Source organism: Aulostomus chinensis, chromosome 8, assembly GCF_037954235.1.
Source record: "Aulostomus chinensis isolate RoL2024-O1b breed Wild chromosome 8, RoL_Achi_v1.0, whole genome shotgun sequence".
NCBI classification, from domain to species: domain Eukaryota; kingdom Metazoa; phylum Chordata; class Actinopteri; order Syngnathiformes; family Aulostomidae; genus Aulostomus; species Aulostomus chinensis.
The window spans coordinates 21,547,771-21,569,046 of record NC_141327.1 but is presented as its reverse complement, the minus strand read 5'-3'; the positions used below and the strand labels follow the sequence as shown (position 1 = coordinate 21,569,046).

Genomic DNA, 21,276 nt, shown 5'->3' with positions numbered 1-21,276 from the left:
ATGCACATCACGTGTCGGGGTATATCGCAGCACTCAAGTGTCAGCTGTGGAAAAATCAGTTTGAGACTTTTCTGAAACAACCTGAGCAAAGGCAACATAGCTGGTGTGTGTTGCATTTTAGGGTCACATGTTTATGCTTGTTCCGAAATGTTAGTTTCACATTTATGGTTTTAATATTTGTCTGACACTTTAACATTTTTTAGAACTGATCACACAGCTCTCCCTTGAGACGTGCAGCCTGCTACATGTCAGTGCTCGAGACACAAGCCAGTTCCGATTCTCATTTTTAAAACATCAACCGGTTACACAATTCATCATAGGAAACAAAAAACACTGTGGCTGAAGATGGGATTTGACTGAAATTTTCTCAATACTTGCGTCAAAGTCTGCGTGATAGTCTTTAAGCTCTCTGCAGGGTGGATGGCCTTAATTACTGCTGAAGTAATGTTAGAAGCTCTGGTGTACAGCTCTGGTTTTCCTGTGTATTTCGATACTTCCACTGTTGTGTAGTTTTTTTTTTGGGTCTCTTTCAATAAAACAAAGCACATGGCATCACAAAATTGAGATAATGACAGTGTGTGAGGAGATCGGAGGAGCATCTAAATAACCTCTGCAGAGAACTGGAGAACCTGATCTGTTTGTTGTAGTAAAACATTCTAATTTCATGTTCTTCTCTCTAAAATATCCAAGACTAAACTAAATGGACAGCAATGATGCTGATAAAAGTCCAGCGAGGAATGTCCCTGAATGTTACAATCATTCACACTCAAACACGCTACGACTAAAGAATTGCGTTGAATGTCAAATGTCAAACAAGAAGATCCCTTTCAGAACTCTTTATTGAGCATTTTCAAATGTTGTTTACTTCCATTTATCACCATCACTGAGTTTCTCAACATCTGAGGATGTGTGCTGAGTAAACGTTTTATTTGATTCCGCTGCTGACCATAGTCTGAGCTTTGCAAACTCCCTTTCCGTTGACTTCAAAAGCAGCTCCCCTGTAGGTTGCGACACACTGCTCGTCTGTCCGTAGATCCGGCTGAACCTGCTCCCACACCTTCTTCTTGGGGTTCAGCTCTTTATCTGGTTCACCTGCGAGCAAAAAGTCAGTTTGTTGCATTAAAGCCGCATCAGTTGTCTCACTCACACACACACACACACACACACACACACACACACACACACACACACACGATCGAGGGAATGCATCCTGTTACTAATTGTAATTCTGTGCAGTGCATTAGCCAAAGTCCAATTTTGGGTGCAGGTGATACAATAATTTTTCCCATTCCCTTTGGTGGAGAGCAGATGTATCCAAAAACCAAACATCACTTTAATCATGGTTGTGATGTCCACGAGGTTTCTGTCTCCACAGAAAACACTGAGCATGTACGGCGACAGAACCGATGCTTCATCATCAAACTGGGCCTGGATGACACAGCTGACAAATGTCTACAAAGTGCTGTTTTGATGTTGCTTGGCAACTGTGAAAAAAAAAGTCTTCATTGGAGTAAACTTTTTCATCTCTACATCACGGTTTCAGGGGCACGAGGACACAAATGTGTTTGGCTTCTCCAAGCTGCGGTTTACAACTCATGAGTGGCAACAATAAGCAGCATGAGGGAGGTTTTGATGAGCAACTTGTGCACATTTTTAGACTGAAGTGGAAAAAACAAGGCCTCGTTTATCGGGGAAATATTAGCAAATGTAGCAAAGACGTTCTTAGACTCCGCTGTGACTGAATCTGTTTTTAAGAGCCTTGGGAACACAAACGGAGAAACTATGGCGAAGACAAAAACGACACTGTGTACACTCGAGAAAATAGTCCTCATTTTTGCCATATTGTTGTAAACAAAAGACCATCGTGGCAAGACATCAATCACCTCCTCCTCTCCTTCTGTTTTCTGTTCAACCGTGCTTCCAGAGGACTGTTCGTTTATGACTCTTTGTAATGTAGTATTCATAAAAAAATGATTCTTGCTGTAGGAGATTCCCAGTGAAATCAAAGAGCTCCAGGAGAGACTGGGACATGTTTACAGCTGGGATTCAAATCTCCAGTGCTGCTGCTGCTGCTGGGCTGTTGGTGTTTGTACCACACATCCACCATCATCATAGCCTCCAAGTCCCAAAACTGCTTATTGTTCTCAAAGAGTACACGAACAACAAGACAAACCTCAGAAGAAGGATGTTCATCTTTTCAAATAAGCAGCACATATTTAAGTTGAAGAAAAGCAAGCAGAAGCACACCGGCCATGTTTCCTCTTACTTTCTCCCTTGACTAAGTTCATTTTAGCACTGTAGTGACTTCAGTCAAGTTTAACACCAAATCACAACAAAAAAGCTCTCTAGACTTTTAGACTTCAGGCCACATTCATTAAAAGGCTGTGTTTAGAATACTTCTCTCGCCTCGCTGTGATGTGTTAACCGATTTGGGGTTCGCATGTTCTTTTCCAAACTCTTTTTTTTTTTTTTTAAATCGGCTGAGCTACGACACTAAACTTTCCAAATGTCTAAATGTAGGTTACAGTCCTAGCGCCAGTGTTGATTAGCTTGTCAAATCAGCCATCATGCGTCATTTAGCTGCCACCAAACAGCAGCGAAGCGAGAGACTTCAGAGGGGTCGAGAAAGGCTCCTGATTGGTGTCTTCTGAGGGATCCATGTTGAAACTGCCCTGTTGTTTCTGGCACCCTGAGGCTCCAACAACATCCTAGCGTTCCAGTTGAACACTGAAGTTATAAATTCCCAGTTGGAAAATTCAACTTGAATCCTTCCTAAAGTTCCCACTTGGAAACTAGAAGATAGCTGACAAACCCCAAGGTCACACTTAAAAAATGACTGCTCTGCTCATTGAAAGTGTCCACGCTTTGATCATTATCAACTGGTAATGACAAAAAGTGTGTTTTTTAATAACTTTTTCCCACCTATTCTACTGGAATGCCATCAATTCGGGGGGATGCCACTTCCAGTTCTGATGCAAAAGAATCTGAGAGGAATTCATCTGTTCTTGACTAATTTATTAAGGGTTACAGTACCTGGAAAGCCCTGGAAGGTGACTCTGTCTCCTGGTACTGCTCCACTTGGAGGGTCAAGGATTTCAACCTTGTCTGGTGAGCTGGCACACATCACCATGGCCTGGGAGACCACTCCCCTCATCTTAGCAGGCTTCAGGTTACACAGCAGAACTGCCATGCGGTTCTGCATCTGCATAACAGACCAAAGGTGTAAAACATTTATTGGCTGTTTTATAACAGAAAACGAAACAAATAATAAAAAAAAAGACACCTTCAGTTGATGTGGTCTATTTGGATACAAGACTGAAATAATGGCAACAACAATAATTCCAATCTCTTAATTTAAAATGACTGTGTTCAAGGGTTTATGGTTTGTTTGCCTCACTTCATAAACCAAATGGAGCAAACAGGAAAACATACTTTGGAGCTAAGAGACCTCTGTGGCTGACCAAATTTGAAAAGAACGCCAGAAGCAGTTTGTGCCAAAAGTTGAAAGGAAGAAAATCCAGCACTCGGCTCACTCTCACAGAGATGACGCACGCCAGATTGTACAAAATAATCACGCGTCCCTTTGAAGGACAGCCTTTATGAATTTGCTACATTACGCTTTAGAATCTGGGTGGTGGATTATTTTTCATGTAAGTTTTGGCAAGTTTGCAGAGTGTAAATGTCCTGCTGCAGAACACTTGACTTTTTATGTGCATACATTTGTCTGAAGAGTTACTCCATGGCTGTTCAGCCTGTCCAGACTCCCTACTCATGCTAATCTAACAGTCACTCAGGCAAACTGCCATGAAATGTAGCTGCATTATGAGTGTGTCTGTGTGACTGGAGTGTGTGATAAGACGACTGGTCAAGTTCACTGCTCTGCCACCACGATAAACGCTTGACGCTGATTTGCACATTGTTGATCATGCGATTGACATCAGCAACAACAAGGCTAAAAACACAACATGTGAGGAGGCGTGTTTCTCGAGAAAAACTGAAGTACAGTGTGTGCAGAGATGCATTCAACTGTTCGTCCTCAGAGGTGCAGGTTTTAACAGACCAGTTAATGACTGCATCCCACCAGGAAAGTCTGCAACTTGTTCCCACTCAAACGCGGCTGGTGGAACTCATCATGCCCACTCTAGACATTTATTTGATTCCACCAGTAGCGCCTTAATGTAGTATAAACACCTCCTTCTTCCTTCTTAACAGAAGCTGTGCAAGGCAGCACAGAGTAGACTGAATGGGGCAGGATGTCAGACACAAACAAGGCAAAAGCTTCCAACCAAGTTTCAAAATAAAACATCCTGGCAATGCAGCGAGTCCCAGAAGACGACTTGAGGCTTCAACACAAAAATGTGTTTCTCTTTTTCATTCAGGTGGGTGTTTAAGATTTATCTTTTAGTTTGACACTAGAAGCCTGTTCCGCTCACTGAAGTTTGAGGTTAACATCATTAACTAGTTTGGAGCCAACTGACGTTGAGTTACTTCATCCATTATCAAAGTACTGCTATCTAACTTGTACATCTCATGTCTAAAGGCGTAATACTGCATACCTGATCCAGAGGTATGTGCTTGACCAGGCCGCTGACGACTGTCCTAGGAGCAGCTTCTCCTACATCCACCTGCTCCACGTATAGACTGTCTGCATCTGGGTGTTTCTCCGCTGTGATGATGCATCCAACACGCAGGTCCAGACGGGACACGTCCACCTTGGCTTCATCTTGGTTGGGGGTCGCTTGCTTTTTCTCTCCTTTCTCTGCTCGAGGCATCGAAGAACAAGGTAAATACTGTTAGACCGGTAGCAGGATTCACACTCCACTCACTTTCTCGTGAGTAGAAGTCAGGTGTGATAATCTGGTTGTTTGACTGGAGCAGTAGCTATTCATCCTGTGTTAAGGAGACGGTTTGCTGACAGACATATCTGGAAGCGCTTTCATGCTACTATACGAAATATGCATGGCCTTGTTTAGCACCACAGACAGTATTTCAGTCAATGCAATTCCCAGGAAATTATAAAAAACTAATCAGAGTTGAAACAATACTGTCTGGAATCCGATTTAATTTCCTCCTATAAACTAAATCAAAGCCCACCAATGACAAGCCTCGGGCCCCCATGTGTTTCACATGATCCGTAAATAACGAAATTACTTGTTCGCATCTTCTCAGACATGCAGCGTACATAACTGGAGTTAAAAAAAAATGCAACGAAACCCACTTTTAGCTGAAGGTGAGAGTTACATGATCCACTGACATGTGAGAATAACAGATGGAGGAAACAGGAACTTTCCCTCGCCTGCTTCATCCATCACACATTCATTCCAGTGGGTTGCAGCTATGGAATGATCACACCGAACATGAATCATCCTTCTGAGCCCACACCAGTCCTGAGGAAGATGAGTTATAGCCTCAGCCCTTGATACTCAACATTATCTCCCCAGTGTGATCTCTGCTGCGTTGTGATGACAGCACGGCAGCACAGCAACACAACGCAGACACATTTAACAGTTATGACCTGCATGTAGCTGCGGCTGTCAGAAATCCCACACATGCCAGTTATTTAAGTTGACATCCTGTGACAGGAGTGGTTGGCAGAATGCTGGGGAGCGTTTAAATGAAACACCTTCACAGTGCTGCATATCTTGCATCGGATCGATCTTAAATTCATTACACATGGCTACAAATTAAACCAAAAACAAACATGTCAGTGTTTATAATCAATAAGGCAGTAATGCCTCCCAACTGGCTCTAGGCCAGAGGTGGGTACATCCAAGACAGGAGGGCACTTCAAAAGGCAGATTTGCCATTCATAACATAGTTAACAGTGTTATTTTGACACTCGTCAAAATGATTAAATGTTTCATTTGATATTCAATAGATATTTAAACTTCTAAAAAGGATTCACAAACATACTGTGAGGCGTTACCTTTTTTCTCTGGTTTCTTCTTTTTACTGTCATCTTTGGGAGGAGGAGTTTGGACTGCAGCGGGTCCTGGACCAGAGGGTGCTGGACCAGCGGGTGCTGGACCAGAGGGTAGGGGAGGGGCGGAACTGTACTCAACAGCAGCTTGAGTTGAAGGCATTGGGACGTCTAGCACTAAAGAGAGCAAACAGGCAAAATGTCGGTACTGGAAGTTTCATTGACAACGATAGACTTTTCCTTCAACATTTTTCCAGACTGAGGTTCTATAGCGCTCTTCTGTGAAAGAGATAATTCCAGGTACAAACACACATGGGAAGCTGCTCCTCAGTTGTCCCTTTCCTGGCACAGAGGTGGTTGGTTCAACACAATACTTTCAACATGATACACAGGAAGTTTTATTTATACATGCTGGTCTCTTGATGTAAACAGTTGTGATAGGAAAATGACTGAGTGTCCAAGTTTATGGAAACAAGAAAATAGAGCCATAAAGAAGGCAACAATGTTCTGTGAAAACCCAGGAGAATAAAAAAAATAACCCATCATTTAAGGCCCCTGATGTTTGAATCTAGCGCCTGTGTCAAACAAACATCGTCCTGAAGGCACACCACAATCCCCATAATGCCTTTAATTACTTTAAATTCTATGTTAGAAACCAAAATCAGAACAGTTCTGGTTTACCTTGGAACTTCCTGAAATAACCGCTTAGAGCTTTGCCTTTAATAATTCCTTCGAGGTCTTAATTGAAGAAAACATTTTCCCGCACAAAATGACACTAACAATATCATATTTGATAAACAGGGAGAGATATTCTACTCTGAGACAACGTGTTTCTAAAGGCCGCACCAGTAAAAATTCAAGTATTCTATGTGTCATAGGCATTGTTTTATCGACACGGTCAAACCAAACCTTACATCTTCATCATCTCTGGACAATTCCGTAGGTCGCCTGGATAGTGTAGCTGTGACAGACCACATTTGCAATGAGTATTCAGATGCCGCTACTTGTGATACAAAGATAGATTAACCCATCATCACGAGATAAATGTGGCGGAGTATTACCTCATGTGGTATATTGTGGGCCTCTGTTATACTAATTGCTATTCTTGGGAACAGGCATCCATTTAGATGAGGTGGGATCTGAGGGCTTCCTGGTTGTGTCTGGTGAATCTGACATGACACACTTGTACAACAAAAGTTGTAGCAAAGTTGCCAAAAAAAATTGATTTCTTGGCAGTACAAGTTTTTCTTCGATGCACTGTTATAGTCATTGCAGACTTCTTTTCTCCTTCATCTGTACAACAAATCAGCAAGCCTGACAGAAATTCTCAGAAAGGTTTATTTTTATCCATGCTTTGATTACGCTATTTTATGCCACCTCAGGGCAATTGAAATTAAACACACAAAATACACGTTGCAAGTGGATGCAATACGTGGAAAAACATTACCTTGGTTATATTGGAATGCATTCCGTCTATGTTCCAACACTAACATACTGAGTTTTTGAACAAGTTTAAATTGCTTATTTCTTCCAGTCCTGTATTCCTGCAGTCCTGTCTTTCTGGAAAACATTACATTTGTCTTAATGATCAGAGCAGTTTGGCCTTGAATGTCAAGTGTGTGTACGATGCACGCTAGCTGACAGACACGTTGTCTTCTTCAAGTGCTACGGTCACTTAGAATAAAAACAAAAAAGTAACGGTCGGCTGAGGCGAGAATGTAGAGGATGTTATCGCTGAAAGTACAAAACAAACAGTCGTCTAATGAGAATCAAATGCGGCAGGTCCACACACACACACACACGCGCACACACACACACACACACACACACACACACACACACAGTGTCTGTAACTCCATGTAAAGGATAACAACATCAAGGTCCTTGGAAAGACAAACAAACACTCTGATCTGCTGAATCCTTACTGGAAACTCATCATACCTCCCCTCCTCTTCTCTTTCTCCAGGAGCTGCCTCTTCAGCTCTTCGATGTCATTCTTCAGTTTGGCATTTTCCAACATCAGTTTCTTCTCCTCCTTGACCCTGGCCTGGCCAACTGCAACGAGTCAAATTCTTGTTTTTGCTCAGCACCAGAAGGAAATATCACCGTCCCATAGGGCATTTGAAGAACTGCTTCTTCACTTGTACAAATATACCGTTGATAGAAATATGGTGATTATTGAAATAAATCCTGTTCCCTGTTTTACAATCACAGAAAACGCTGTCTACTATTTCAATTTTTAAATAATACATTTTTCCAGCTTTGTGCAGGTGGTACATTTTAGGTACAACATACAGAGGATGACGCTTTAACATTCCTGACAATAATATAGTATTGCTTTCTTTCTCTCATGTATTCACCTCAAAGAACATGCCGGACTTCAAGACGGGTGACCTTCTCTCCTCACGGACCGAGCCACCCGCAGCAATCAGCTGACTGCTATTTAGCTTAGCACAATACATGATAATGGAAGGGCAAATTCGCTTCTCCTAAACACCCTCCGTCATCAATAATACCACAAGGACTGTGCATACCATTCCATGTGAAATAACTTACAATTATGAGGCATTCTAAGTTTGGAATAACGCAGACATACTTCCGACAGCAAAAGAAAAAAAACTCCAAAAGCATTTGTTAACAACTAGAAGAGTGACTGCTACGATTAATCATGTCAGACTTTGTTAGACAGAATCACTACATCTGAGCAACTCCTGAACTTTATCAAATAAATGCAACGATGTACAAAAAGTGGATGTGTATCTTTGAAAAGCTCCACCTATATACTCATAGAACCTGGATTTATGCGAAGTAGCAAGTGATTTCTTGCCGGGCCTCTTTGCTGTCGCGGTGCAAAGTACAGTGGAATGTAAATCAACTGGTGAACAGAGAGGTCTCAGCTCAGGGTGGACGGGTCTGTTTTGTTGTCATAAGCTGCTGTCTCTTGGTTTGTAGCACGGGATGTTGAGCGCTGTTGTCCAGATCACAAGTTACACCTTTCAACATGACAACTGGTTGACTCAACGGGACGCGTCAAATACAGTTTCTTGATTTAATGACTGAGATGAAAGTAGTTGAATTGGAAAAGTATGCTTATTAATTCCAGGCCACTTTTTTTTTTTCATGACTTCATGCGAGGCCCTCACATTTTATGATCCTGGTAGTAGTTGCGCAGGAATGTTCCTCCTTAAATTACGAGATTTGGACTCATTCATGTAAATAGCTCTTCAGCCAAAAAGTATGTCACCACTGCAGTAGGTGTTTCATAACCATTAACACCTGAACAAAAATGTAGCAGCCTGTCTCAGTGAAAAAAAATGTAAGCATCAAAACTGGCCCGTGTTTAACATTCTAGTGCGAGGAGTTTCTCTCTTACTGGCTTTCTCCTTCAACAGCTGGACTTGTTGTTTGAGGTACTCGATGATCTGGTCCGCCTCGGATGCCCGCTGCTCCAACCTCATCAACAGATTGTGATTGGACATTTTGACCAAGGGGCGAGCTAAAAACCTAATAAACAAAACAGAACTGAAGTCAAGACAATACTGACATTATATTCCATCATGATCCATTACAATATGTAGCTGCCCAGAGTGCTAATTCTGCAATATAGGTTTTAGGTTTATTGACAGCATATCGGGCGGCACACTGGCGCAGTGGTTAGCATAGGTTTCGGGTTCGAGCCCTGGCTCGAGCATGAGATCTTTCTGTGTGAGTCTCCATGTTCTCCCTGTTCCTGCGTGGGTTCTCTCTGGTACTCCAGCTTCCTCCCACAGTCCAAAGACATCAAGAGGGGACGAGGCTGATTGATACTCTAAATTGACTGTAGGTGTGACTGTGAGTGTGAATGGTTGTCTGTCTCTATGTGTTGGCCCTGTGATGGACTGGTGACCTGTCCAGGGTGAACCCTGCCTCTCGCCTGAAGGCTGCTGGGATAGGCTCCACCCCCCCACGACCCTTAACAGGATAAGAGGTAGAAAATGGATGGATGGATGTTAGCATATCTTTTCATTTTGTTTTAAAAGCCTGGGAAGGTAATAATAGCCAAAGGTTTGCATTTTGGTGCAATATTTAGTTTTTATTTCTGCTATTTATTTAGATATGGGAAATAAAATAATTTTTAAAAAATTTAAAAGGTGTATATCAAGCAACAAGAGCTGATCTCTGTCCCCAAGAGATGTATCATCATAGATGCACGTTGAACTGTCTTTCATAGTAGCAAGTAGTCAAATGACATTAAATACTTTATCCTCTTAACATCAACGTTACGCTTTCAGTTTCTAAGATTAATTTCAAAAGGGATGAGACACTTTTTTTTTGTTTTTTTTTTTAAAAACACTCAACAACAGCTGGACACCAGTTTGAGTTTGGGAAAATGCTGCAGCTTTATAATGTTGAGAGCACTGCACTTCTTGAAAAGAGAGGAAAAGAAGGATTTTCATAAGGTTAAGGCATGGAGAAGAAAACGTCTTTCACATATTAAAGGGAGGTGCTGGAAAACAACAGCTGGCCCCAGATGAAACCAAAATGTTGCGGGATGAGGAAATTAGAAACACAAAAGAGCTGGAGTTGATAAAATCAAGGATCAAAGCATTGCTTTTTTTGAAAAACTGAATTGATTTAAACAGGACCAGTGGTCAAGTAATAACAAGAGCCACAAAAGGGCTGATCTCATTTGGATAACCCCTTAAAATGGGTCCTGGGGCAGAAGTATGGTCAACGGCAAGAAGAGTTCATTTGAGTTTGGGATTTATAGCAACATGCATTAATAAAACTGAAATGACATCGCCATTTAATCTCCATTTAATCATAATCTATGTCTTCCCCGCATTGAGAGACATGTAACTAATCTCTCTCCCAAACATAGCCATGACTGCTTTGCTCATACACTTCTCAACAGCACCCTAAATGCCTACATCTGTCTTCAAAGGACCCTGCTGCTGGGCGATGCACATGCTCCCCAGGTGGTTTGAGTCAGATCTATAAACCTGTCACATTTAACCATCAGATTTCCCTGGTGTGTCAGTGGTGTGTGAGAAGACCTACTGGGATACAAGTGTTTTCCCCTTTACATGCTTCACTCCCACATTAAAATATACAACAGGGGAATATTTTCTTATCTGTCTGCCAACCAGACTGTTATGAAGAGAAGGAACATGCAGTGTGCCAGCACCACCTCAAGGTATTCCTGGGTCCTACACCTTTAACCATAAACCGGCTGATATGACCTCAGTATCATCACTTCAAAATGTATCCAATTAGTGAATGATTATTAAGTTTTTTGTTTGTTTGTTTTTTACAATTCCCTCATAGTTCCCTAGCAAACTCTGGAATGTAAATATTCTTAACATTTAAAGAAAAAGCATTATAAACCATATTACAATACAAAGGAAAAAGAATTGGTAAGAAGTTTTAAATGTCACTTTTTGACACATCTACCCCTATGTACACAAACCAAGCAGATAAAAATCCTCATTTTGATTTAGGACTGGAAGAATTGTGGGAAAAAGGTGTCAAATTGTGATTATTCTGTCACAATATTAGACAGAATCATAACTTTGTGTCATTATTCAATGATGTGATGCTTCAATTTGACATAAATTCTGCCTGCACACATTTCTGCAAAGGCCACGTTGTGATTTCAGGACCTTCATGATTAATTGCTCAGTTCTACCTTCATTCTGATGATCTCTTGTTAATTTTGTGTACGGAGAATGGCTTGGCGTTAGCTCTGGCTTTCAATTACAGATACTACACCCGCACTTATTTGCCCTGGAGGAGGACAAAGGATTAGTTGGCTTAACAATTCATTCCAAACTGTTGGACAGTTTTCATAACCTTATAAAAAAAAATTGCAAAAATGAAACATGGCTGTGTGAAGGGAAAGAAATCAGACACATTACTTAACACTCAAGAATGTATGTTCGTGTTGATTATAGCTGAATGATGCAGTAAAAATATTAAACATTTTCGACTGGTCTTGCAACTTCTATGATTCAGAATATTGGAGTGACATATTTCACCAGTGGCACCTTAAAGCTCTTGTACCAACTTTTAAAAGTATTACAGTTTGTTAAAAGACAAAACAAAAAAAACCCAGTCAAAACTCAGTCTTGCCAAGACGATGCAGATGCTGTTGCCTCCTGCTCTCTACAGATCTCTCTCTCTCTCATAAATATACACACACACACACACACACACACATAATTCAATCCTTAAAATAGATGAATGACAAAAGAGGTTCTTAAAGGTGCTTTTAGGGCGCAACTCTACGGGTAACATGGCAAATTTCCACAAGCTTGACTGGTATCACCCCGTCATATCAGGGGTATATGTATATATGTATATATTTATATATTATAGATATATATCGCTAACCGATAAATATAGAGTAATAAAGCGTGAAGAATGCAGAAGGGTTTACCATTACCCCTCGTTGCGTCAGTCAATAACTTGAGCTGCACAGCAGTCGCCCTCGGTTTTCACAACTTTAACATCAAATAAATGAGTCAAGAAGAATCGCTAAAATTCATATTTGTTTAACGTTACCATCCGCGAGGTTAGTCACTTGCATTTCATACTTCAAATATAGCGGAGGTTTGTAAACTTACATGGACCCCGGACCACAACCCCTACACGTTTCGGCGAGCGTCGCTGAGAGTTGGCATTTGCTAAAACTGGCTTGATTAACCGACAGGCAGCTCGTGGCCAGCCGCACACTGGCGAGGCCCCCAAACCGTAGATCTTAAATGGAAATGGATGGGTTTGTTTACGCTGACAATGACAAGCAAAGTCTTCTATAGATCATTGATCGTCGCAGCAGTCCAAGATGTCCTTTGCAATCGCCTGAAAGTAATAGTTAGAATGTATAATTAACTCAGTAAAATAGGATTATAACACCTTTATAGATAATAGATGATTAGGAGATAAATTAGATACCCGCAGCATTGCCTTTTTTGTTTTTGTTTTTTACAAAGAAATTACTCTTAACCCACTACATTTTGTCGCATGATGATTACGTTATCGATTACGTTTGCTCAGCTGTCCTCATGACATCGGGTAAGGAAGAAATGATATTAATTCAGATAATATTCAAGTAATTACCAGTAAGTACTAGATTATGTCTCTGAAATGACCAAAGAGCGCAAGTCGAGACCTTTTCATTGGTAATGCATATGACTGTATCCCTTGTCTCCGACCTGCTTATGATGCACTCTCCCTGCGTTTAGCGTTAACTGCAGCATCTCTGTGCTCTCATTGTTTTCATAGATATACTGAGTTATTGAACCCGTTACAACGTGGTTTTGATATATTGTTCCGTATGTATGCCGTAGTGATGCACAGCGGTAAGACCTTTTTCAGGTTTAACTGTTGACAATCAGACAGACAATATCGTGCCTTTTTAGAAACTCCTGAGGAATAGGAAGTGAAAGTTGCTGTTGTAACATAACATACAAAGGATGGGGATCGTATGTGGTTTTATCACTTCTTCCACATTCTCACATTTAAAGTCATTTAGAGGCACGATGAGGCCCCTCAAAGACGCCCAGCTAGGGGCCTTCACCTTCTTCGCCTCAGCTCTCCCCCATGATGTCTGTGGGAGTAATGGCCTTCCTCTAACCCCCAACTCCATCAAAATCCTGGGACGTTTCCAAATCCTGAAGACCATCACTCACCCCAGACTCTGCCAGTATGTGGACATCTCCAGAGGAAAACACGGTATGGCTGTCCATTTTGGTTTATCATAATAACATATCCACACTGTAATTCATTCACACTTCAATTCACACAACATCTTTGCATAATATGTACTGGTCTCACACAGCTAAGCTTGTATAGTTATTGTATAGCTGTAGCCTCAATACAAGATAGACGCCAGACATTCTGAATGTTGTGTTTCTTCGTCTTTCCCTGCAGAGCGTCTGATTGTTGTTGCAGAACACTTTGAGAACAGTTTGAGTGATTTCCAAAAGCAGGGGAAAAAAGTCAGGTGAGCTCGATATTAAATATGATGAATTCCTCAACAGTAATTCTATTTGCTGCTATTGCTGATGAGGTCACCACAAGACTCTGCAGCATGAATTAACCTTGCCATCTACTGGCTGCAGTGAGGTTTGCATGATGACAGTGTTTGTTTAAAGCTTTTTAAATGGGTTTTTATACTGAGGGATTTGTGGGAAATGTTGGATTCACCCATAAGATGAAAAAATGTTCCATGTTTGTATTAGCCCAGAGAGGGTGCTGCAGGTAGCCTACGAGGTCCTGGAAGGTCTGGAGTTTATGAACAAACATGGTATGGTCCACCGAGCCCTCAGTGCACACAACGTTCTCATGGACTGCAAGGTACTGCGTCTATCAAATGTCCTTTGAGAGACAATTGTCAAAATTCACACTAAGCAGGATTTCTCTTTGTAGGGGAAAGTGAAGCTGGCTAAGTTTGGCCTTTATCACATGACTGATCATGGCGCCGATGTTGACTTTCCCATTGGGTAAGTCTCTTTCTCCTCATTCATCCATCAGCGAAAGATCCACTGTTGCTGCTCTAGAATATTTCAAAATGGGGAGCCGTCTCTTCAGGGTCACTCTTATCTGTTTGCTGTTAGACAAATCATAAAACAGGCAAGTGACCTTAACACTGAAGTATACTAGCCAGCCACTCCCTCTTCGTAGAACCAGGTTGGGTGACATCCAAAATAGCTTCGTGGTTCAGGACTGTAACAGATCTCTAGACTTTCATCCCAGTCCAAAAGCGTTTGTGTTCTAGCAAGTCTGTCTGTGTAATATCCTCTAGCTGATTGAAAAGAGGAACCATGCTTGTGATATTCAATGAAACATCTGGATGAAAAAAATGTAATAACTACAACATTCAAACGCCTTTTATGACACATGTTAACAATATCATTGCTTTACATGGAGTCCTTTTTAGAGTACGATCATTTCTCACTTCACAATCAATATTTACAAAACACAAGGTTCACCAGTGAATGAAAGATGATGTCTTTATTTTCCCACTAAGTGAGAGTATGTGATCATTTGCTGTGTGATCATGACCTCAGGTACCCATCATACCTTGCTCCAGAGGTGATTGCCCAGGGCTCCTTTCACCCCAGTGACCCCTCCCATGATGAGGCCCCATTACCGTCAGGGCCCAAAACTGACGTCTGGTCACTCGGGGTTTTGCTCTTTGAATTATGTGCTGTAAGATTCTTTCACAAACCTGTTGTTGTGTCATGTATATCTTTAGAGGGATTACACAAAATATTGTAAATTGTGATGTCATGATTTATAGTTTATTTTCAGCTTAATAATGTCCTGAATCCCTCTCAGGGTCGACGGCTGCTGCAGAGCATCAACATCAGTGAAAGGTTGAAATTCATTCTAACCTTGGGTAGGTTAAAGGAGTCTAACTGTCTTTACACCTTTGCAATTCTAAAACTTCTGCAGTATGCACAAATAATATCAACAAACATGTGTGCTATTTACACGCCTCTGCAGAACTGAACACTTAGAATACTTAAAACCACTCTGGAAAAAAAAAATAAAAAAATATATATATATAGAGGTTTTTTTGTATCTTATCTTTTTTAATCTCTTTCCCCCTTTGAAACTGTTTGTGTACAGATTTATTACTGTGTATTTATGGGTGTTTCAAACTTAACTATCCACTTTTACAGCTGCAACACTGTAAATGTCCCAATTCTTGGGCCTAATAAAGGATTATCTTATCCTATCTCATCTTTCTCAGGTTGCATGGACGACATCGTCACGGTCCTTGCTGAAGAACATGGTTGCCTGGATACGATTAAGGTTGACTTTAGCATTAGCATCATTGATTGCCAAGTTTCTGTCAATAAAATAATTTGTATCCATATGATTGCTTTTATGCTTCATCTCAGGAAGTTGTTGTATAATTCCTTTAATTTAACAAATAATTTTAAACTTAGTACATTAGCATTGTATAAGGAACTTGATATTTTTTGATACAGATGATTTAATGGGGTGGCACGGTGGTGCAGTGGTTAGCACTGTGGCCTCACAGCAAGAAGGTTCTGGGTTTGAATCCCGGCTCCAGCACAGGATCTTTCTGTGTGGAGTCTCCATGTTCTCCCTGTTCCTGTGTGGGTTCTCTCTGGTACTCCAGCTTCCTCCCACAGTCCAAAGACATCAAGAGGGGACGAGGCTGATTGATACTCTAAATTGACTGTAGGTGTGACTGTGAGTGTGAATGGTTGTCTGTCTCTATGTGTTGGTCCTGTGATGGACTGGTGACCTGTCCAGGGTGAACCCCGCCTCTCGCCCAAAGGCTGCTGAGATAGGCTCCAGCCCCCCCATGACCCTTAACAGGATAAGTGGAAGAAAATGGATGGATGGATGCATTAGTGGTCATTGGTATGGACTCACTAAACCGTCCACTGGTGCACCATTTAATCTTTTTAATTTGTCTTTCAACTGCATCAGTCACTCAAAGTTTTGTTAAAATAGGGTCAGGTCTCTTATGTGGGATTGTTAAAAATATGAAAGGGGGTGGGTCTGTGTAGCCATTTGCTAATAAAGGTTGTTGTTGTTCTTCACAGGAGCTGCCTGAGAATGTTCTGGAGTTATTAAGGAAATGCCTGACCTTTCTTCCAGTCAGAAGGTAAATAATACTGAGGGATATCATATCCTGTCGGAGGACATCGATTGATGCAGGTTATGAAGTAGTCACATTCCAAGATCCAAAAAAAACAACGAGAGATGATGCTTAAGTAAACAGATGTGGTTTATTGGTTGATCCTTTTAATATTTTTCTTTTATGTAATTGTTTTATCTTTTGAACCCAGATTTGAGTGAGCAACATTACTTTGTATTGGTGCATGTATTGATTTTTGTACATTGCCAAATAATAAATCAAAAGCAGATTATTGTCTGGTATTATTCATGACCATGAAGTGTGTGTGTGTGTGTGTGTGTGTGTGTGTGTGTGTGTGTCCTGTCCTCCAGGCTGACCCCTGCAGAGCTGCTCAGAGACCCCGTGTTTAATGGGGTCTCTTGCCTCTATACTCCCTTCCAGATGCCTGTTAGTCTCTTCTCTTCCTCTCTGCGCTGTGCACATCTGGAGCTCCCAGAGGACATCAGTGACCTTTGCAAAGGTCAGCTTCAACTACATATGGGGTTTATACCATTGGTTCTTAAGGCCGCATTTGTAATCGCAGATTCTTTGAAACTTTACACGACTTCAATATGATCCAAGCTTGATCCCTGTCATTTCAGCCAAATTGGAAGTTTGATTGTTACAAAACTTTTCGCATCTCTGACTTGCCTTGATGGATTTCCAGTGCTCTCACATTTTATGGTTCTAAAATTAGGCAGTTAATTTGAAATATTCAATTGTCTGTTTCCCTCACTTCTATCCATCCGTACATCCATCCATCCATCCATCTATCCATCCATTTTCTTCCGCTTATCCTGTTAAGGTTTGCGGGGGGGCTGGAGCCTATCCCAGCGGCTTTCGGGTGAGAGGTGGGGTTCACCCTGGACGGGTCGACAGTCCATCACAGGGCCAACACATATAGACAGACAACCATCCACACTCACAGCAACACCTACAGTCCACTGCTAACCACTGCACCACCGTACCCCCCCCCCCCCACACACACACACACACAGACGCACATCTAAATTAAAAAAAAAGAAACAGGTTGGTTAAATGCCTCAAATGAGATCTGTAGTTAAAATTTGCTTACATGTTTTGTTCTACATTATAAACACTGTGTTCATGAAATGTGAAACTTCTATATGAATTTAAAACGGTGGTTGCGACATAAAATGGACATGAAGGATCATCACACAGCCAGATGAGAAGGATGCAGTACTCTTCACTTTGAACAAATAAGTCCTCATAATCCATTAGAGTCCATTAGCCTTTTATGGGAGGGAGCCCAAGACCACCCAAACTCCCAGGTTGGTCTACACTAATCCATTCTCGAATGGTATGATGATGAGGATGCTACATCCGCCGGATACCTCTGACAGGTGCTAAGTTGCCCTGTGGAGTTTTCTTGTTATCAGACTAAAGTTCTGTCTATCCACGTGAAGGTGGCACTCGTCTTTCCTGCTTTCGTTGTCACATCACGGCATTTCTTCACTCTCTTGAAAGCAGTTCCTTGACAGATACGTGACGGTGCTCACTGCTGTCTGTGTGTGTGTGATCCTAGACGACGACGACGACTGCCTGTCAGAGCGAGCCATAGACGAGGTCTACCATTTATGGTGTCTGGCAGGGGGAGACCTGGAGAAGGAGCTGACCAATAAGGAGATCATACAGTCCAAACCTCCAATCTGCACGTTGCCCAAGTAAATTACACACTCCGACTCTGAGATTCTTGCTAGTTTTGCTTGGTACGCACACGTATCTCTCTGTTCCTGTTGACCAGTTTTGTCCTGGAGGACGGCGAGTCCTTTGGCCAAGGCAGGGATCGGAGTTTCCTGCTTGACGACACAACGGTGACACTTTCGCTGTGTCAACTCCGAAATGTAAGACGACAAACAAAGAAGTTCTGGACGATATTGTGTTTCTTTATTATTTTATAGTGGGTAGTGGTCAGAGGTTTTTCAATAAAGATGAAGTATTGAATCTATTTATCAAACCTGAATCCTCTTCAAACCTTTGGAAAGATTTATGGGAATAAAGCAAAAGCTGCGGTCCAGAGATGTTTTCTGGATAGACAATCTAAGCAATTCCAGACATTTTCATCCAAGTCTTTATGCTTATAAATATTTATGGCACTGACAGGATTGAAAGATTCTTGTCATTCAATACCATAGTTCAATAGCTAAGGAGCAAATCTCCTAAATTTTTATTCGTTTTTTTAATGTTGTAAATCTCCTTTGAGTTCTAAGCAGCTCGAAACATAAAACTTCAGAGTTGAAACAGACAAGTAAAGTTGAACCACATTTTGGTCCAGTATATTGGTTTGTATTTTCAGTCTCACGACTGTTCTTGAGTATATGAAAATGACACAGAACTCCACTCATGTAAGTTATTGCGTAATATTATTCTCATTTTGTTGAAAGGGATTTGAATTGGTACAAGAAGAAATTGGTATTGATCATATTAGCAAATTATTGTTATCAGAAAAAAATGTAGAATGATAACCCGCCCAAATAATTCAGAGTTTTTCCAGAATGGTGACATTGATTTGGGTTAAAATTTGAATTCACTGTATTATTTTAGGAGATTTTTGCTGAGTAGCTGCTGGATTTAAACCATGCATGACTGTAAATACACACGTTACACTTTCAAGGTGAGCTTCTCTTTGCCTCTTCCAGAGACTGAAGGATGTAGCCGGAGAAGCTTATTACCCTCTGCTGGAGGACGAGTAAGCAGTCCTCCTACACTCTCCCACGTCACGATTTTTTTTTTACATCACCTTGTCATTTATTTTATGCCTGAGTAAAGCCATATTTCCTTTATTCCTCCTTCTCTCAGACAGTCAACTCTGCCACATTCCAACAGCAGCAACGAGCTGTCGGCCACCGTCACGTTGCCACTCATCATCCGCGAGCGAGACACTGAGTACCAACTCATCCGTATCATCCTCTTTGACAGGCTGCTCAAGGTCTGGGCTCCATGTGTATTCATAAATTCACATAAAAATACACATAAGGAATGCTACGCACATGAGCATGTCCCTCCTAGAGGCTGGCGCTTATTGCAGGTCCAAATGAATTGCATTCATTTGATGTTTAAATGTGCCACTGCTACATTGAAGCTGACTCATAGAGCCTCAGTGCTACTGCTGTGTTTTCAGGCCTATCCTTACAAGAAGAACTTGGTGTGGAAAGAAGCCCGAGTGGACATTCCTCCTCTCGTCCGAGGACTGGCGTGGGCTGCTCTGCTCGGTATTGAGGTAAATTAGCAATAGTTTGCTAACGTACGCATATTTAGAAATCGTTAAATTATTTAACCGGAGGCTTTGACTTTCTACGTCATACGTGTTTTCACTTTTTCTCTCAACAATGATTGAAAAACAGCCTCCTGGGGCCAAACATTCATCACTCTTCAAAATCAATCCCAGTGCAGCAACAAATAGAAAAACATAGTGTTGACTGGAGGACAAGCTCCGGGGCTGATCTGTATCGTCTAAGACTGGAGGATAGATGCAGGCACTCTCTCAGAATGGAGTAAACAAACTTCTGGTACCTTTTACGTGGAGCAGGAACAAAACCAGTAGACGAAAACTTTTGGTCTAAAATGGCTCTGTACAATAAAATAAAAACAAACAAACAAAAAAAAAACAACAGCCCCACTGACGTTTTATGTTTTAATCAGTGTTCAAATGTGCAAAATGATCATCGAGCAAACATTTGATGAGCTCATCTCACTGTGTCGTCTGCTGTGTTTTATAGTAATAGTGAGACGTGTTAATAATAACTCACATAGTATAATAATCAGTGCTCTGAATCAACTGAAACATGGGACTTTCTGCTTTTCATTGAAAAGGCCTAAAATTACTCATTATACCACTGGAACGAGTTTGTAAAAATCCCAAAAGTTTCCATGTTTTCCTAGGACTTTTGTATCAAGTAAACATTTCTTGATGTAACTTTTTTCTTCTACAGGGAGACATTCAAGCCAAGTATGAAAGAATTGATAAGGATACTCCCATACCAACTGACCGGCAGGTAACACAACTTCTTAAAAATGACAAATGAACAGCGCAAGATTGAGCGGCGTTGTTGTCGCGTGTTTATTGTGTTTCTTCAGATCGAGGTGGACATCCCTCGCTGCCACCAGTACGATGAGCTGCTGTCATCTCCTCAGGGCCACGTCAAGTTCAGGCGTGTTTTGAAAGCCTGGGTGGTCTCCCACCCTGACCTGGTCTACTGGCAGGGTCAGTCAACCCTCCCCCCCAACACACACACCCCATCTTTTGCTTTCTCTCCTTGTAATATCAGACAGTGGTCACTAGGTGGAGCTTGCGTTCCATCTCATGAGCTCCTGATCTCTCTGTCAGAGGTAAAATGAAGTGCTGTCTCACCTGATTTCACAACAGTTGTCTTGCTTTCTTCATTTCAGGCTTGGATTCACTTTGTGCCCCATTTCTTTATTTGAATTTTAACAACGAAGGTAAGAAAGTGAAGTTAATGTGTCAGTTACTGCTGATGAGTATATTTAGTTTGCTCTCATCCTTACGTTCCGTTCTCTCCACAGCTCTGGCGTATGCCTGCATGTCTGCCTTCATCCCAAAATACCTGTACAACTTTTTCCTGAAGGACAACTCTCATGTTATTCAAGGTGAGACGAGCAGGAAAAAGACGTGTTGTTATCCTGCTTCACTGGGTTGTTTTGTAATCAGATTTCATCATGCGGAAGTTTGATA

General features: G+C 41.4%; 2 protein-coding genes across 8 annotated transcripts in view; one reads left to right on the top strand and one right to left on the bottom strand.

Annotated features, from left to right (window-relative positions):
* Window positions 1–807: 807 nt before the first annotated feature.
* Window positions 808–12,669, bottom strand: aimp1a (aminoacyl tRNA synthetase complex interacting multifunctional protein 1a). 4 transcript variants are annotated; one of them, XM_086211663.1, is made up of 7 exons: window positions 12,526–12,669; window positions 9,294–9,424; window positions 7,862–7,975; window positions 5,927–6,097; window positions 4,557–4,759; window positions 3,034–3,202; window positions 808–1,092 (listed from the first exon to the last, which is right to left on the bottom strand). In XM_086211663.1, coding segments are annotated over exons 1-7 (957 nt in total). In that variant the 5' UTR covers window positions 12,528–12,669; the 3' UTR covers window positions 808–925. The 4 variants fall into 4 exon arrangements, with proteins under 4 accessions (XP_086067789.1, XP_086067790.1, XP_086067791.1 ...); XM_086211664.1 differs by lacking the exon at window positions 12,526–12,669 and adding an exon at window positions 12,345–12,492; XM_086211665.1 differs by lacking the exon at window positions 12,526–12,669 and adding an exon at window positions 12,339–12,485.
* Window positions 12,670–12,822: 153 nt separating this feature from the next.
* Window positions 12,823–21,276, top strand: part of tbck (TBC1 domain containing kinase) — a 35,655-nt gene continuing 27,201 nt past the window's right edge. Inside the window, exons 1-19 of one of the 4 annotated variants that reach the window (XM_086211662.1) lie at window positions 12,823–12,973; window positions 13,426–13,633; window positions 13,832–13,904; window positions 14,143–14,257; window positions 14,330–14,403; window positions 14,971–15,112; window positions 15,242–15,302; window positions 15,660–15,721; window positions 16,489–16,550; window positions 16,895–17,043; window positions 18,109–18,247; window positions 18,328–18,427; window positions 19,223–19,272; window positions 19,353–19,512; window positions 19,705–19,803; window positions 20,516–20,578; window positions 20,661–20,787; window positions 20,973–21,023; window positions 21,108–21,191. In XM_086211662.1, coding sequence (XP_086067788.1) covers window positions 13,441–13,633; window positions 13,832–13,904; window positions 14,143–14,257; window positions 14,330–14,403; window positions 14,971–15,112; window positions 15,242–15,302; window positions 15,660–15,721; window positions 16,489–16,550; window positions 16,895–17,043; window positions 18,109–18,247; window positions 18,328–18,427; window positions 19,223–19,272; window positions 19,353–19,512; window positions 19,705–19,803; window positions 20,516–20,578; window positions 20,661–20,787; window positions 20,973–21,023; window positions 21,108–21,191 — 1,804 coding nt within the window. In that variant the 5' untranslated portion in view covers window positions 12,823–12,973; window positions 13,426–13,440. Of the gene's footprint in view, window positions 12,974–13,096; window positions 13,261–13,425; window positions 13,634–13,831; window positions 13,905–14,142; window positions 14,258–14,329; window positions 14,404–14,970; window positions 15,113–15,241; window positions 15,303–15,659; window positions 15,722–16,488; window positions 16,551–16,894; window positions 17,044–18,108; window positions 18,248–18,327; window positions 18,428–19,222; window positions 19,273–19,352; window positions 19,513–19,704; window positions 19,804–20,515; window positions 20,579–20,660; window positions 20,788–20,972; window positions 21,024–21,107; window positions 21,192–21,276 lie in introns of those variants that run through there. The other 3 variants (XM_086211661.1, XM_086211659.1, XM_086211660.1) reach the window with 3 other exon arrangements.

What these genes read in the sequence shown, in the direction of transcription:
- aimp1a (XM_086211663.1), bottom strand. An exon ending in GCTGTTGAAGGAGAAAGCCA is followed by an intron (nt 7,976 to 9,293) that starts GTAAGAGAGAAA and finishes GACTCGTTGCAG; the next exon opens with TTGGCCAGGCCAGGGTCAAG. An exon ending in GAAGAAACCAGAGAAAAAAG is followed by an intron (nt 4,760 to 5,926) that starts GTAACGCCTCAC and finishes TGCCTCGAGCAG; the next exon opens with AGAAAGGAGAGAAAAAGCAA.